General features: G+C 42.7%; 2 protein-coding genes across 3 annotated transcripts in view; both read left to right on the top strand.

Annotated features, from left to right (window-relative positions):
• Positions 1 to 17,602, top strand: part of LOC120572812 (coxsackievirus and adenovirus receptor-like) — a 93,082-nt gene extending 75,480 nt beyond the window's left edge. Inside the window, exons 3-4 of the mRNA XM_039822267.1 lie at positions 9,010 to 9,366; positions 17,245 to 17,602. Of these exons, the coding sequence (XP_039678201.1) occupies positions 9,010 to 9,366; positions 17,245 to 17,432 (545 nt within the window). The 3' untranslated portion in view covers positions 17,433 to 17,602. The remainder of the gene's footprint in view (positions 1 to 9,009; positions 9,367 to 17,244) is intronic.
• LOC120572826 (programmed cell death 1 ligand 1-like) overlaps positions 1 to 17,769 on the top strand; it is a 147,359-nt gene that overhangs the window by 93,030 nt on the left and 36,560 nt on the right. The window lies entirely within an intron of this gene.

The following is a 17,769-nucleotide window of genomic DNA, read 5'->3' as shown; positions in this document are numbered from 1 at the left end:
GTTGAAGCACTTTCATATAAGGACTTTGAATTTTATCTGCAAAAAAAAATAAAAAAAAGTCCTATAACACAAAAGCTCCCCTTACACAAAAGTGCAACAAAAATCAATACTGGCCTACAAAAGGGCTAACATAGGGAAGTCCCATACATGGACAGACAAAAGCCTTACAAAAATAAATAAATAACAAAAGCAAAGAAAAGCATACAAATGCAAAGAAAAAAAATTCACAAACTGCATGCTGCACAATAAAAATTTAGGTGTACTGGGGGTCGCCCAGCACAACCCCAGTGGAACCACAACATGCATGCTGAACACTCGATCTAAAGAGAAGCATGACCATTGATTAGTAATGGGCCTATACATTTGAATAAATAAAAGGAATGGTTGATTCTTACCCAGTCATCATGTTCCTCCACATCCTCTCTCCCAGGACTTTGCCACTCATTCCCGCACAGTCTGCAGAGGTTTTCTAAATTTTCTAACAGATTATATTCAACATTATTTTCACATAGGCTACATCTCAAAGAGGACACAAACACCTTAAAGAGGAGGACACACACCTGATTCGGTCACCAGTGTGTAGGCAATCTCCCTCCTCAAACTTGTGATTGCCACCGGATCTGTGGCAAAATGCAGCACTTCACCTCTCAGGAGAAGCTGTGCAAACTACACATGGCAGAGAACAATTAGTATAATCCATCCATTTGCTATATCAGATAAAATCAGATTCACTCATACCTTGCAGACAAATGCCCCACATGAAGTAGCATCTGGCTGCCGGGGATGGTCAATTGTACTACAGGCCCACCTTGAAAAATGCAATTGTTTATGCCTCATGAAAGATCTGTGGAATAGAAAAGCATTGTTGCTATTTGGAACCAAAAATAGTCTATGACATTACTATAAACCAACTCACCTTGTGACATCCAGGCATTTTTTAATGCTCTCAGGGGTTTCACCCAATGGATCCAGGTAAAGGGCCCGTGTTTCCTTAGGATAAATTACCTTCACAGAAGTGAAAAGGACGGATCAACAAATCATACTTGAGTAACAAAATTCCAAACTCTTACAAATAGCTCTCTTAAAGTAATGGCAGCGTATAGGTACGCTCACCACAAGTGTCCAGTGGTGTCGGTCACAGACTGGTCCAATGAGAACATCATAGGCCATGGGGTTGAGCTGAAAAGATGAGCAGACACAAATGAGCACCTGTGCAATGCAATCACTTATTTATTCTAACAGATTTTGACAATAATGACCTTGTTTAGTCCCCTGTATGAGCCTTGCCATATAGCAGTCATCTGGAAGGAGTCCACATAAAACTTCTTCTCCAGTTGCCCTCTCACTTTCTCCAAAGCGCAATGGATGAACGCATTCATCACCTTGAAGACCACATTTGTGGAATTATATTTTGGCATCAGCAATATGCAAGCATTCTCGTAAGTATTCAAGGAGATTTGACACATGCATTTACCACACTTTCAACCTCTTTTCCTGGGGCCATATTTTCCAGATCCCTGGAAAATATTTTGTAAGGCCCCACCTTGCTCCACAACACACCTTGCCGTTTCCCGGACCAGATTTCATCTATCACTGACATTTAGAAGGGGTTATGCATTTGGCATAGAGAGTTAACAAATTAGAATACAACTAATACTTACATTCCTCAGGGGAGACACTGAGGGCTGAGAGGAACTGAGGAACGGCAGATGGGGGGGTCATGGCTGGCTGAGGACTGGCAGATAAGAGGGACTGAGGACTAGTGGGGTGAGGGATGGGGTTAGGCTGAGGACTGACAGACGGGAGGGACTGAGGACTGGCGGATGGGGGGATGGGGTCAGGCTGAGGACTGTAGACCCACTTGCAGGGGATCCGTGGCTGGGGCTCAACAAATTTTTTAAGCTGGTCCAAATTTATTCATTTTATTGCCTTCCCATTGGTGGCCAGCAGGTCAACACTTTTGCCCTCAATTGTTGTGATGGTGTACGGCCCCAGGAGCTCCCTCTCCAGCTTCCCTCCGTTCCGCTGCTCTTCTCTTATGTTTTTGCGGAGGACTTTGTCCCCAACTTGAAAATGGTCATCTATGCCCAGAGACCATTTCCTCTTCCTCACCCTTTCTTGGGCAGCCTTAATGTTTTCCCTCACTTTGGGATAAACTTCACTTTGAATAGCTGAAATGTGAGGACATGGTTCCTCTTCAGCTGCTGCCGCCTCCACTTTTTCGTGGCTTATCTGCAAAAGTATGAAAAAAAAAAAAAAAAAAGAAACTGGTTACTGCAGTTGCCAAAGCTATTCCAAGTGCTAGAAAAACAAAGCTCTTACATGCCACTTGTCCGGTATTTCAGGAGGATAGCGGGCCTCCCTCCCATAAAGCAAAGAAAAAGGAGAGTATTTGGTCGTGCACTGTTTTTTTGTGCGTAGACCAAAAACAGTTGGCTTGATGTACAAGTCCCAATTGTTTGGATGGTCCTTGACCATTTTTCTCAAGGCCCTGAAACACAGAACAATCATTATAAAATGCACACATTATATGACATGATATCAAATTAAATAAGTCCATATTCACCCTTGAATGGTTCCATTCACCTTCTCCACCAAGCCATTAGTTTGTGGATGGTACGGTGAACACAGACTCCTTTTGATGTCGAGCTGCTCACACAAGCTAAAGTTGATCTACAAACATGCATTGAATGAGAACAATTGTCTTCTGGAAAATGTTGTGTTGGCCATAATACAGTTATGCACAATGTTCACAACTTACTTTATTCACAAACTCTTTCCCCCCATCTGTGAGGATCCGTTTGGGTGCACCATGGCGGTAAAAGAAATCCATGATGCACTCTGCCACCAGCTCAGCCTTCTTGGCCTGAATGGGGTACACTTCAACCCATTTAGTCATATAGTCAATCATGACACACATGTAGGTGTGTCCCCGGGGTGTCACTGCCAGCTTTCCCACAAGGTCCATACCCACAAGTTCAAAGGGTTCTGAAACCTGAAATGTAAAGCACAGCAGCTCATTAATAACATTTTATTTAATGGAATATAATTGCTTAGGCCTATTGAAGGGGATGCAAGCTTTCACCTCTATGGGATTATACTGGATCTTGTCCTTAATGGTATAGGCCCTCTTCATTTGACAAGCCTCACACTGGGCAATCTAACAAAGAAATTAAGTCAGAAGTCACACAGGACATGTTACAATCCATAACATCCACAGACATCTGGACCAATAACACTTACCCATTTGGTAATGTCCTCTTTAATGCCAGGCCACCAAAATCTCTGCAGGATTGCATGTAAGGTGCGGTCCACCCCACAGTGTGCCCCATGAGGACTTGCATGAAAATGAACAAACAGGCGGTTTGCCTCTTCTGGGCTGGAAACCACTTTAGCAAAATGATGCTGCTGCTCATCTTGCTTCCTCCTACAGAAGTAATAGAGTTCCCCATCTAGGGGGTGTATTGCATTAACATTGGAATTAACATTTAAAACATGGACATAAAGAAATAGGCCTACAGTGCTGTTTGCCTTACCTTTTACTTCATAGCTCTCCGCTCTCCGCTTCAAAACATATCGTTGTTCCTTGGTAAAGCCAAGGGGGTATACATTTTTCAGCTTGAAGTTTACGATTTCTTCCACTTTTCGAGGATCCATTTCTTAAACAATGTAGCCAATTTCTCTGACTTCCTCTCGACAGCCTTTGTCTCCCACTATCACCACACATCTTTGTGGTTTCTGGCCCCTTTTAAACTTGCTGTCCTGTGCTGTCCATAATCTATTGATTGGTTTGAACGTGTTGGACGATGTTGTAACCTTAAAACGCTGACGTTCCACACCTAGCATTAGCATGCATGAGCTAACGTTACTTGTCAACGTAGCACGTTAAAGGACAGTTCCTCGGGGTTAATAACACATGTGTACCGAGCGGTACCGAGTCGACCGATCTCTGGGACATGTTGTCATGTTAACCGGATGGGTCTCTAACTTTAAACAAGCTACAGAAAAACCGGTGGTTAGCTGCTAACGTTAGCATAGGATAAATCACTATTTCTACACCCCTAACAAGGCTAAAAACAGCACCACACTACAACGGTAGCATAATGAGGATCCCTACATGTAAACAGAAGCATTGAGAACTTAAGTGTACAGACAGTTTGTTAAAAAGAGATTATAAAGACAGCTGTAGCGTTCATGTTCGCATGCGGCGCCATCTTGAAAGCAGCCGAGCAACCATTAACCGCTCACACGATCAGTGCCTACCTTAGCCAGCCTACTGCAGCAATATGGCTACAGTGGTGTGACTATCCATATTTGGAAATACATGTTAATTAATTTAAACGTGTATTGTATTGGTTGACTTTGTACATCAGCAAGCCTGCAGTACTGTGTGATGTAAGAGCTACCCAGCATAACATGGATATAAGACAAAAACAAAGGACTCGTTATTTTTCTGATCTTTTAACTAAGATCAAAACATTTCATATTTTTATTACAACTTCATAAATGATTAAAGTATATAACACAGGTTAACCACTCTACCTTACACAGTTTCTACTTTAGACTTTTGCTCTCAGTTGCAGAGTATGAACCTTAGCCACATGGTGTTGTCTCAACTTGTGTGTGTGTGTGTGTGTGTGTGTGTGTGTGTGTGTGTGTGTGTTCGTTCCGACCATGGTTAGAAATCTGTAGCAGGAGAAGTGTAATTTAAATTTGTATTTGCAAATATGACAAATAACAGCTCATATGGTACAGTTCACAGAGGACAAATATGATGAAGAGGTCCGATAGTGAAATAACATTTCAGCCAAAGCATAAGATATCCTGGATATCACATGGAGTGTAAAAGATGAAAAAAACCCACAAACTAAGCAGACAGAAAGTACAGTGGAATCAGTTGAATAAAATAATCCAGTAGTACCGGTCCAATATTTTATACTGAATAAATTTCCCCCTAACGTCCCTGATATATTTACCACTATTAGCCATAATCGGTTTCCATGTATCCGAGTCTATTGCACAATCAAAGTCTCTCTGCCATACTAATCTCAAATTGTCATATATGCTACTAGTTAAATAAATTGAGTTTTTGTAAAATGTTGACTCAACATTAACCTTATGGTTAAACGGGTTGTCAAGATAGTCAACAATTGGGTTCCTTACTTCACCTGGCTGAAACCTTTTTATCAGACAGTGTCTGATTTGCAAATATTTGCAAAAGTCTCCTTTCTCTTCCAATTTGTACTTCTGGACTAAGTCAGTGAATGAGATGAATATACCATCTTTATAAAGGTCACTAATTGTATTTATTCCATTGTCTAGCCACCATTTCCAGAACACTTGTTGCTTCCCTCTCTGTACTTCTGGATTGAGCCAAAGCGAGGCATAAGGCTGTCTGTAACATGAGAGTTTGTGCACTTTATGAATCTTTGCCCAGACCTCACACGAATTCTTAACAATTGGATTGACCTCCTTCTCCCTGTCAGTTCGACGTTATAGGCTGAAATGGGGTAGCAATAGCCTTTTCTATCGTGGCCCACTCTAAGCCAGACACCGTTCCTCTCCAATGGTTGGCAATCTTAGCCATTTCAAATGACAGACTATAGACTCTAACCTCTGGCAGGCAAAGCCCTCTTTTATCTTTGGGCGTGCACAATTTGCTAATCTTAAATCTGGGCTTCCTCCCTGGCCAGAGAAAGTCCACCGCAACCTGTAGTTAAAGATTTTGAGAGGTGACATCAGGCTACAGAGTGGTCTCAGTATCTCTACGTACCTCCATACGTAGCCATGGAGGTCTTTAGAGATCCTGTGACTTTTATTTATTACTATTGTTTGTTATTGTTTTTCAGAGCTGATTGTGGTACCAGTGCATCCTGGAGATGATGTCATTCTGCCATGTCGGACTGCTGATTCCTCCATCATAGTTGTAGAGTGGACCAGACCTGACCTGGAGCCAGATATTGTCCTCTTGTACAGAGATGGACACTTGGAGACAGACGACCAGCATCCATCCTTTAAGGACAGGGTGGAGCTGGTGGACAGAGATCTGAAGGACGGAGACGTGTCTTTAATTCTGAAGAATGTGAGCAGACACGACGCTGGAACATACGAGTGTCGAGTTAAAACCGATGATTCAACACGTACAAAGAGAGACTCCAACTCTGAGCCAATCAGAATCATCCGTCTGCAGATTACAGAGCCAGCAGGTGAGGTAGTCTCTCTCAGTGAGTGTTTCTGAGTATCAGGTTGTAGCTGCAGCTCCTCTAGAGTCTCCCATGATGAGTCAGACAGAGAGAGAATCAGTTGAAATCATCTCAACATTTAGAGAATATTTTACTCCTGTAAAAGTACTGTAAGAAAAGTTACCTTAAAGTCCTCAAGTAACAACACAATGACTCGAGAAATGTGCTTGGATAAAAGTAAAAAATAAGTCATTACAATGTTTAAATCGGATATCTAAAATATAATTCTTCCTCTCCAGAAACAACATTTTAGATATCTGAAAACAGAATTATTACGGAGAAGAACCTCAATTTCAGATACAGTTTAGTTGTTGCTAGTCATAATTATAATTTCAGATATCCAGAATGTTATTCTAAATATCTGATATACATTTTGACAAACGTAAAATTTGATAACTACAATTAGAATTACGACTAGAAGATAAGAAAGACTTTATTAATCCCACACACAGAATAACACTAAATAAACATTAAATAGACTTTGTTTTTGGGATATCTGAAATTGAATGCCATGAATGGCAAAAGTGATGTAATTTGTCCTAGGAAGAATGACTATATGATCTTTTTGACTAAGAAGAATTTAAATACAGATATCTGCAATATATATCCTGTATATCTACTAAATTTTAAACAGCTTGCCTGTGATTTGCTGTGATGTGATTGGTGGATTTAAACAATAGGAAACAGCTGTTTTAAACCACTGTTGTGAGACAGACAGACAGACAGACAGTTAAAACACAAGCAGCAACACATTTCCTACAGCAGGACACCTGGAGTCTCATTTCTGAAACGGGCGTAGGACGGGCGTACGCCGATTCCTACGCAAAGCTCGGCATTTATCAATTTGAACATGAGCGTAGGCTGCAATGAACTCGTTTTCACAAGTTTTGGAGTCAGTGTGGAATTGCGGTGCAGCATATAATCAGTTTAACAGGAGAAGGAGAAGTCATCAGTTGATCACTTCTCAGCAATGGCAGATCTGGCTCTTTTAGAAGACCTCCTATGCGCCGGTACAACAGTGCACCCGACGATATGCGCCAGAAAAAGTCTGCAACATGGTTTTAGCCTGTGGGGTTCTGTCATAAATGTAGTGATGGAGCCAGGTGACCCGATGCCCAGAGACCAGGGTCCAGCACAGCCCCAACTGGGGGGTATACTAAGGAGACAGGATATTATTCCTCACTTTTAAGGTATAGTGTTATATTTGGCCATGATACTCAATACAGGAAACATGACGATGCACAATATTTTTATTTATTCTTCAGGTTTTCGTTCCTCTTTTAAAGTGGCGTTAATGGCCTCAAGTGAACGACGTTTTTCTGCCATTGACCGTTGCCATTGAGTTATTTCGGCTTGTTTTTCCAGAGCCCCTCTGCAGTCAGGAGACAGAGTCTGGGTGGTAGTCCAGCATGGAGGGGGGAGGACACGCACTCTCCCTCAGCTGTTGCCTCGTTCTGACTCTTGAAAAAAACACGAGTAAAATAAAAGACACTGCATAAACTCAGCTACTGTGTGTTTATTTAAATCTAGGTACACCTAGACACATCTAGGCCAGGAGTGTCAAACTCAACTTCACGAAGGGCCACGCTGGAAAAAGAGAATCGCATCAAGGGCCAGACCGTTTATTGACGTGCTTTTATTTCATCGAAAAACTAAAATATCTTTGACTCAATGATTGCATGTCTCATATAGTCTTCTCATTCACAGTTTGGTCCACATAAAGCCCTGAAAAAGTCAGTAAAAAAGTTCCAAAGCCATCCTAGAATTTAGCAAATCGAGCAAAACAATGATTATATTTTCTAAGGATGCTACCACACAGCTGACTCACAACAAAGCTCTTTCACAGCCTGAATATTAAAACTCTGATTCTGGAGGAATTTGAGTCTCAAAGTCGGCAAATTTGCCAAATTCTGCTTTGAGTATCAACTAAGTTGAAAAACAGTTTCCCATGTTTTTGGTTTGGTGCACAGCTAGGTGGGCCAAAATATATTGTGAGTCTAGTTTGATATGCGGGCCGGATCAGAATTTGCAAGGGGCCAGATTTGGCCCGCGACCCTTGAGTTTGACACATGTGATGTAGGCCTAGAGAGATAAGCCTGTATTACTATTAGGACTATAGAATACATATGTCAAGGATGTATAAATAGGCTAAACTTCAGCTGGAGTACGATTTACTACGGCAACACTGTTGACCGCATCAGTGATCTCTTTTCATTCCACATTCTTTCTACAGCCTTTAATACCAGTTTTCAGGCTGCCAAATAATACACACGTTAGTACAAATGAAGCTGAGATATATCAGGGTTTCAATCTCCACCTCTTCTCAGCCGGATTACGTCTCGCCATGTTGTAAATTGTAGGGGCGAGGCCTCAAAACCCAGAATATATCGGGGCGTGGTATTTATATTACGATCGTTTCCAGCCGCTGCATTTATCAACGTACGACCTTTCTTACGCCCTGATTGGTGAGGGGTGTCTGTCATTCTGTAGTGTTTTAGAGACGGTGACTGAGAAAGAGATGAGATCAAATCAGCTGTTCAAATCTAAGGACATGAAGACATGTAGATGGTTAGACTTGAATTATTGATTAGAACAGCTGTTGACCTCGTGGTAATAAAGTCCTGTGATATCTCTGCAGTTGTGACAGATCAGTGAACGTCTCCATCAGGTGAGACTCTACAGAGACCTTCTGCAGGGACACACCTGGAGACAACTGTTGGAACAACATGACTTCTTATTATTAATAGTAGTTTCTATTGTTTTTCAGACTTACCTGTGGTAACAGTGCACCCTGGAGATAATGTCATTCTGCCATGTTGGACTGCTGATTCCTTAATCAGAGCTGCAGAATGGAGCAGACCTGACCAGGAGCAAGAGTATGTCCTTTTCTACAGAGATGGGCACCTGGATCCAACCTACCAGCATCCATCCTTTAAGGACAGGGTGGAGCTGGTGGACAGAGATCTGAAGGACGGAGACGTGTCTTTAATTCTGAAGAATGTGAGCAGCATCGACGCTGGAACATACGAGTGTCGGGTTGAACCAGCTGGTTCCAGACGTAGAAAGAGAGCCATCATCGACTCTGAGCCAATCAGAATCTTCCGTCTGCAGGTTACAGAGCCAGGTGAGTGCGTTTCTGTGTTTCTTTTTTTCTTCTATTTTATTTTTAAGATACATTTTTTATTGTTTTTATATTTTTGAACTAACAAACACGATTGAACAAGAACAACAACCCTCTCCCACCCCCACCCTCTGCGGTCTCCAGGAAAGAAAAACAAACTAATAAACAGAAATCACACCTTGCCTAGTCGCTCTCCTCTACTTCCTGTGATGCTGAGGTCATTAGGACTGATACCTGTGCTGCTGCATTTCTCCATAGGTCTATAGTTGATGACTTGGCTTTGTTCATCCTTTCTGTAGAGAGCTCCAGCAGAACGATGTCCAGAAAATACGCCAACCACTCTTTTATACAAAGCGAGTTGGAGGGAGCCAGCGCTGAGCTATCATTTTCTTGGTTGCAGTTGAGCCGGCTAGTCAAAGCAGGTGTAATTTAGAGTCTTCATTAAGTAACAAAAGAATCGGGTCAGTAGGAATTCGACATCCTATCACATCAGATATTATTGATGTTGTTTTATTCCAGAACTCCTGCAGCTGTTCACACTCCCAGACCATGTTCACACTCCCAGACCATGTTCACACTCCAAGACCATGTGTAGGAAAGTTCCAGTTTGTTCAGGTTGGCAGAACGTGCAATAGGGAGTAGGAATGACTTTAGAGACATATCTCTTCTGAGGAGTCCAGTATGTTCTATGGCATATATGTTGGAAGTAGGTAGATATTGACAAAAATGAATATCTCGATATTTTTTTTCAATATCTCGATATCGATATTCAGACGATATTTTTGAAATCCTTCTAGAAGTTAAAAGAAGCCCTGTTCGGAGGCTATTTCAGTGGTTCTCTTGGGGAAATGTACAAGCAAGATGAAATCATAACAATAAACACAGGGCTCTGTTCTGTAACATATTGCACACACCATGTCCTTATTGGAAGCAGTCCTGGAGCTGGGACAGGGCCGGGTCAGACTAGGTTCTGATAGTCCTACTTGGCTGTATAGTCCTTCTGACCGGGATTTATGCTGGGATCAGGAGTTGGATGTGATCTGACTGGCCCAGGTGAGGGATAGGAGCAGTTCTGTTTGCTTTCTTGATGTTAGAGTATACATGGTCTATTGTGTTCTTCCCTCTAGTAACACAATCTACATGCTGGGAGAAAGCTGGAGGGGAACCGACTTTAAGGACGCCTTGTTAAAGTCCCCTGTATCCCGTATCCAGGTGATCGCGCTGCAGTTTGTTCACTATGGTTAGCAGTGAACCAAACTTTTGCTAACGTTAGCATCAGGGGCTATGTAGACGGCAGTGTGCTGTTTTCGTAGTAAATCAAATGGTCAGTATATTACCGACAGGGCTCCAGGTCAGGTGAGCTGTGCTGGGCAACGATCCTGCAGTTGGTACTCCATTCATTGTGCACAAAAATGCAGTCCTCCGCCTCTGGTCTTGCCGGAGTTATGTTCTCATTCTGCCGGTAGATAGCTAGCTAGCTCGGCGTGCTAGCGCCGACAACAACCTGGAGGGCTCGGTCAGGTTATTTCCTCCAGGATGTTATGAGCCGCCTGGAAGGCTCTCGTAACGGCTGTGTTGTAGCGTGGTCCTGTATTGATTAGTTCAGTGTGGCTGTACGTACTTGTATAAATATACACCGACAGGAGAGCCGCTGCACAATCACGCACCGCCATCTTTGTTGACATGAGTGAACGTCATAACACACAGGTCAGAAGTAGTAGCAGCTTACTCTCGTGCAGGACGATCGTGATTTTATACAAAAAAATACAGTCAAACAAACCCCTACAGTATTAAAATCGCTACATATAATTGTTTAGAAGGTTATAGTGTGCGCTATTTGTTTTCTCTTTAACTTCCTTCAGCTCTTTTCATGTTTGGGGGTCGGATTGTACAAATTATGAAATATTCGATATCCCAATTTTGCATATCGTCCAGACAACAATTTGGATATTATCGTCTAAACGATATATCGCCCACCTCTAGTTGGAAGTGGATCTGCTGGTGATTTGGGTTCTTGGAACAGTGGGACATGTTGTCCCAAACTGTCTCCCAATCAGTGTTTGGAATAACGCCGTTTAAAAGAACGGCCTTAGGTAACGGCGTTATTTTTTCAGTAACGGGGTAATCTAACTAATTACTTTTCCCGTCGTTACAACGCCGTTACCGTTACTGGACGTTAAATGCGGCGCGTTACTATGCATTTATTGAATAAACTGTGTAATCCGAACACACCCCTGGCTCGCAGTCGCAGCTAGTGAGGAGGTGGGTTAATAACGAGGTAAGCGATTATGATTGGCTAAGGCACAGCCATGTTTCATGGTAGCCAATCAGAGCCAGTGTTTTTACACACACGGCAGCACACACGCAAGCTAAACAGAGATTCGATGAAGCAGCAGAGATGGCGAGTCAGGAGCAATTCGATGAAAAGTAGGTGTTTTCAAGGTGGAGATATAAGCACTACTTCAAATTCATTGTGGTCAAAGGCAAGAACGTGCAATGTGTACATTATGTCCAGGAGCGAAGACTTTGTCGACATCCGTTGTAAGCAACTCTAATTTAATGAAGCATCTCACAACGACACGCATCTACAAAGCTAGTGGCCAAAACACCGATACCTCCACCACAGATGATAGCTCGCCATCCTCTAGCAAAGAAGGACTCGGAGCAAAGTCCTCCAAGCAGCAAAAGCCTCACAACAAAAACCTATGACACAGGCTGAAGTCAACCGTATGATAGGCAGGTATGTTGTTAAAAGTTGGCCTATGTGTGTCATATAAGTTTATATGGAGCAGCTTTTTTTAACAGTAACGCAAATAGTTACTTTCCCTGGTAACAAGTTACTTTTATTATAGAGTAATTCAGTTACTAACTCAGTTACTTTTTGGAAAAAGTAGTGAGTAACTATAACTAATTACTTTTTTAAAGTAACGTTCCCAAAACTGCTCCCAATTAATTACGTTCCCCAACCGGGCTCAGCTCTCACTCCCATTTCTTTACTACTGGGAGTTCTCCTACGGATACTTGCGTCAGTTTAGACACTAATCCTCTCACAGAAGAATCAATAAGCCATTTAATGACTGGTTGTGTCTCAAGACTGTTCCCCCATGGTACTCCATAACATTTTAGGGGCTGACCTTAAGTGAAGATAAAGGAAGAAGTATGTCCTATGGACCTCCAAAGCTAGCTCTCAGGTCTTCAAAACTTAAAGGAATATTTCACCGCTGGAAAGCTGAATATGTCTTTAAATTGTGTCACTTATGTAGTAGAAATGTGAAAACAAAATTGAAATCGGTGCCTTCTAGGCCGAGAAAAGCCAGAAAATGTGTTTTTGTCTTATATGGATGAAAAACACCAAATCCCAGAATGCACCTGCTTCGCTGCTTTGAGTCCACTCCCAAGCCACGCCTACCGCTTGACAGACAGACAGAGGCATTGAACTCAACTCAAGCGTGTTTTATTATCATTTCAACCATATACACAAAACGTTTCATCGTGACTCAAGTGATGTTTCACATTTAACATACATAAAAATGACATTATATAGAAACGACATACGAAACAGGCTACAGTACACACACTATAGGCTCCGTAACGTTCAGCTAACACATACTAGCATTAGTGCTTGGTGGGCTGTAAACACCGAGTATAAACACAGCCGTGAATTAGCGTGCAATGTAGAATGGTCGACATTTAACAGTCACAAACTCCACCAGCAGTTAAGATACAAATCACCACATTGCTGCACCACTCCGCGTCAACACAGCCCACCTTACCCGGCGACAGAGCATCTCTAGCTCGGAGGGCTAGCAGGCCTGGTAGCTGGACAGTCCGGTACACTATTCAGCCATGTTTCCACAACAACAAAAACACAGCAGTCTCTGAACATACGTTGGGAGTTTCGTTTAAGTTGGATGCAGTCCAGTTTGTGGTCTAAATGAGCGGACATTTTCAAGCAGGATCCGTGAAGTTAAGCTAACGCATACTAGCATTGGTGTAGCTAAACATGGAGTATAAGCACAGCTGGGAATTAGCGTGGAATGTTGAATGGTCGGCATTTAACAGTCACAAGCTCCACCAGCAGTAAGCAGTGGCTAGTTGGATTTCATTTCTACACCAGTCTGTTTAACACAGCCCACCTCCACGGGCCGGCGAGAGCAGCCTGGTAGCTGAATAGTCCCGGTACCGGTACACCGGTAAACGGTTGTTCAGGCATGTTTCCACAAAAACACAGCAGTCTCTGAACTGAGCAGTCTTGGGAGTTTCGTTGAAGGAGGATTCCAGCTTGTTGTTTAATGAGCAGACACTTGCAAGCAGGATGGACAGGTGGACGGCTAGCGTTAGCTTTCCACCTAGCCGATGAGGATGTCCCCTAGCCATGGTAGCGGCAACGAGCGACACCGCTGGTCCCCGTGCAGGCGAAGCTCACGTAGTGTGCCGAGTATTCCGTCTGTAATAACGTTTCCTGCATATTCTCCGATCATTACCGATGTATCCCGGTGGTACACACGTCCGGTAGTTTGCATGCAGATAATTGTTGTAAATGTTTGCTGCTGAAAACCGAGAGCCTGCTTAGCGAAGATTCAAGATGGCTGACAGCCGTTATTCGGAATACCTCGGCCAGACTCGGCAGTCCAACCCCCTGTGGGCGTGTTGAAAACATGCGGAAGTAGATCCTACTACTGGCTGTAGTTTCTTGCCTCTGGCCCAAAAATCTTCCGATGACGCAAAAATCGTCATTTTACGTCATCGGAAGATTTTTTCCAGACCCCAAATGCAGAGATCTCTCGTCTCAGGGGGACATGAGGGAGGGAAGCACGGTCATTCAGAAATACTATCGGGTTTCTACTGATACAAAGCTGAATGCTAAATCGGTGAAGTATCCCTTTAACATACCTTCATCATTGAATAGCTGGTCTATAGTATACATACCTCTGTCACTCCACTGGTTACAAGTAAAGGGTTTGTTACCAGACATTAGGTGCATGTTGTGCCAAACTGGGGTGTTTGAATGCCACTTATTGGCATTAGGTGCTCCTCGACCTGTTTAAAGCTGGTCAGTGTGTCGGTGATAATAGGGCCATAGGCTAGCATACACTTTTTTTTGGACACACACCTGTAAAGGCAAGGTCTTGCAGTCTTAGACTTCCAGTGAGGTTTTGCTCTATTTCTCTCCATGGGACTGTAGATGAGGGGTCCATCCACAGTCTGAGGTCCCGTAGCTGAAAGGCTCTGTGATACACTTTAAAGGAACACGCCGACTTATTGGGAATTTAGCTTATTCACCGTAACCCCCAGAGTAAGACAAGTCAATACATACCCTTCTCATCTCCGTGCGTGCTGTATTGCTGTCTGACGGTTTCAGCATTAGCTTAGCCCAGCACAGATCCTGCAGGTAACTGGTTCCAACTAGCCTACTGCTCCAAATTGTGACAAAAGTGACAAAATAACACCAACATGTTCCTATTTACGATGTTGTGATTTGTAAGTCACGGTGTACAAAAACAACGTAACATGAGACACAGCCATCTTCATAACAGTAAACAAACCGGGAACTATATTCTCAGACAGGCTTGCTGCGAGGCATATCCACTCCGCAAGTACTATATTCTTCCCGCAGAGAATATAGTTCCGGTTTCGGTTTGTTTGTTAGAAACGGCTGTTGTCTCATATTTTTCGTACTATCGCTAAGATAAATCAAAAATTAGGCACTTTTATTTTTTTATTACTTATTCGAGCAGTAGGATTGCTGGAACCATTCACCAGCATGTTCTGTGCTGGCCTGATGCACGCTGGAGCCGTCAGACAGGTGGGATTTTCTGCGCAAATGAAATAATCTAAAATTAATGGAGAATTAATCTAAAGCCTCCCGTGTTTGAGGTACATTGAAAGGTAGAGTATTTTGCGTAGCGGTTGTTTATTATTCCAAATATATTTCCGAATTACGGTATCAATTTTCTTCCAGAAATTTATCGGTGGACGTAAAGGGGATCATTGTACTCCAGAAATTCACACGAGGAACTATGTTCATTTTAACCACAGCAATCCTGGAGCGTAGCGATGCCGGCAGCGCAGACCAATTGGCCAGTACTCAGTATTGATTGATATAAACTCCGCCAGCTTGGCTCTAAACTCCTTATCAAACACTGTGTTGTGGACAATGGAATTATTAAATATCCATCTTCTAGATCTTTCTCCTAACATATCACAACAGAATGTGGTTATTAGCGCATTGTGGTCAGACAGAATTGCTGGTTCTATTGCTATCATGTGGAACATTGCCTTAAGCTCACTGGAGCACAAAAAATAATCAATGCGGGAGTGAGTGAAGTGATGTGTGGAAAAGAAGGTGTAATCCTTGCTAGTCGGATTGTGCATCCTCCATATGTCTGTAAGATGGAGGGATTCCACAACTGCTTTAAACATGTCCGATATGCGTTTTTGGGCTTTCATGTGATTGACCCCTGATCTATCCTGATTTAAATCTTGTATTGCGTTCATGTCTTCCCCTATAATAAGTGAGTTTTCATTGAGAGAAAGCAACTCATTGGTTAGGCAGAGGAAAAAGCTTTCATCATATGTAGCCGGTGCATAAACCGAGACAAAGGCTGTTTTCCTACCCCTTATCGTGGTACATATATAAGATATCCTGCCTGATAAGTCTTTACAACTTTTGTCTATGGTAAGTGCAGATTTCCCGCGACAGCAACACAATGGAGCCCTTGGTTTTGGTGTCGTCACCAGATGAGGTAGCAACCTTAAAGTATTTATTTGTAGACGATTTACATCTCTTTTACCTAAGTGTGACTCTTATAATATAAGCGCCATGTCTGTATTTTTCCTTCTTAAATATTCCAGGAATTTAGCTGGTTTGATTGGCCCATTTAGCCCCCTGATGTTAACTGAGAGGATTGAAAGCTCAGCCACCTTAAAAATTTAAACGCATACGCGTCTCGAGTACCCCACCGGATTTTGCTGACAAATCTGTAGCAAAGGCTGAACTGTTAGCTCTGAGCAAGGTGTGACAAAAACATAACAAGTAGAGATACACCGATTACAACTTTTTAGACCGATTCCAATTTTCTTTGAGTTAGTCTGGCCGATTTAATTTTTTCTAACCACTTTACAGCACACGCACATATTTATTTTCTATCTTTTCTTTAATAGAACATGTGTTGGACAGATAATGGATCACTATAAAACAGAACTATATAAATAACCCCTGGTGTGGGACATGCACACACATCTAAAGAGCAACGTCAGAACCATTTCCTTCTTTTCACATCTAATATCACACTAAAGAAATGTGATTCTGGTTCTTGGTGTGGTCCCTCCACGCCCTGCTGTCTCCTTGCAGGTTTTGCATAATGTAAACTTGTTATCTTCTGACCACACGCTGAAGAATCTCCAAACAGCTGACATGCTGCAGGTTAACTCACCAGGTTCCCTACATGTGGGAGAATAGCGCCGCAGGGCAGGCGACGCAGAGAGGAAGGAAAAAAGAAAAGCGTGTGCCTGTGGTGCGCGTGGACGTCCGGTGCCGTGGCGTCTGTGTGCGCGTCGTCAGCAGAACTGTAACTCTATAACTTCTGTTGTCAGTTCATTGTAGCGTTGACCGCCATGAAATCACCATATGTCAGACTGACCTGCCGGTCGTCTTCATGGCCGAGCACGAGAAAACCGGCCAATTCCGGTCACCGGCCGCTCTATCGGTGCATCTCTAACAAAAGTAAAATAAATCCCCTAACCCTCTGAGACCGCAGACCCCCCTGTGAGTTTTTCTGAGTGTCAGGTTGTAGCTGCAGTTTCTAACATCAGAGAGGATGAAAGCTGCTCCACTATCCACACATTTACTGACTCATATGTTTTTATTTTCTTCTTCAGGTTCCGATGATAGAAACCTCTCTCCTCTAGGACTATACATTGGACTGGCAGCAGGTGTTCTGGTTCTTGTAGCTGCTGCAGTGGGTGGTGTCCTGATGTTTAAAAGATGTAACAACAAGAGATCAGGAGAACCTGCTGCTGATGAAGGATCTGGCGATCTGACAACTTGTAAAGAGTATTACATATAGACAATATATAAATACAGGTATACAGATGAGTAGGGCTGAAACTATTCCTCGAATAATTCGATTACAAAAAATCCTCGATGCAAAATGAGTTGCCTCGAAGCTTCGTTAAATCAATGTTACCAACGTTGTATCGCTGACGAACGGTGTTTCCGCACGGAGCATTATTACTGTCGCACAGACGCGGCTCAGTCTGCTGCTGGCGACTAATAGTAATAGTCAGTGTTGGGAAGGATACTTTCAAAACGTATTTCGTTACAGAATACAGAATACATGCCCACAAATGTAATTTGTATACGTATTCCGTGACGTTACTCAATCTGAGTAACGTATTCTGAAT

The sequence above is a fragment of the Perca fluviatilis genome, chromosome 14, assembly GCF_010015445.1.
Source record: "Perca fluviatilis chromosome 14, GENO_Pfluv_1.0, whole genome shotgun sequence".
Taxonomy (NCBI): domain Eukaryota; kingdom Metazoa; phylum Chordata; class Actinopteri; order Perciformes; family Percidae; genus Perca; species Perca fluviatilis.
Note: the sequence above shows the minus strand (reverse complement) of the source record. Positions and strands in the feature narration are given on the sequence as shown.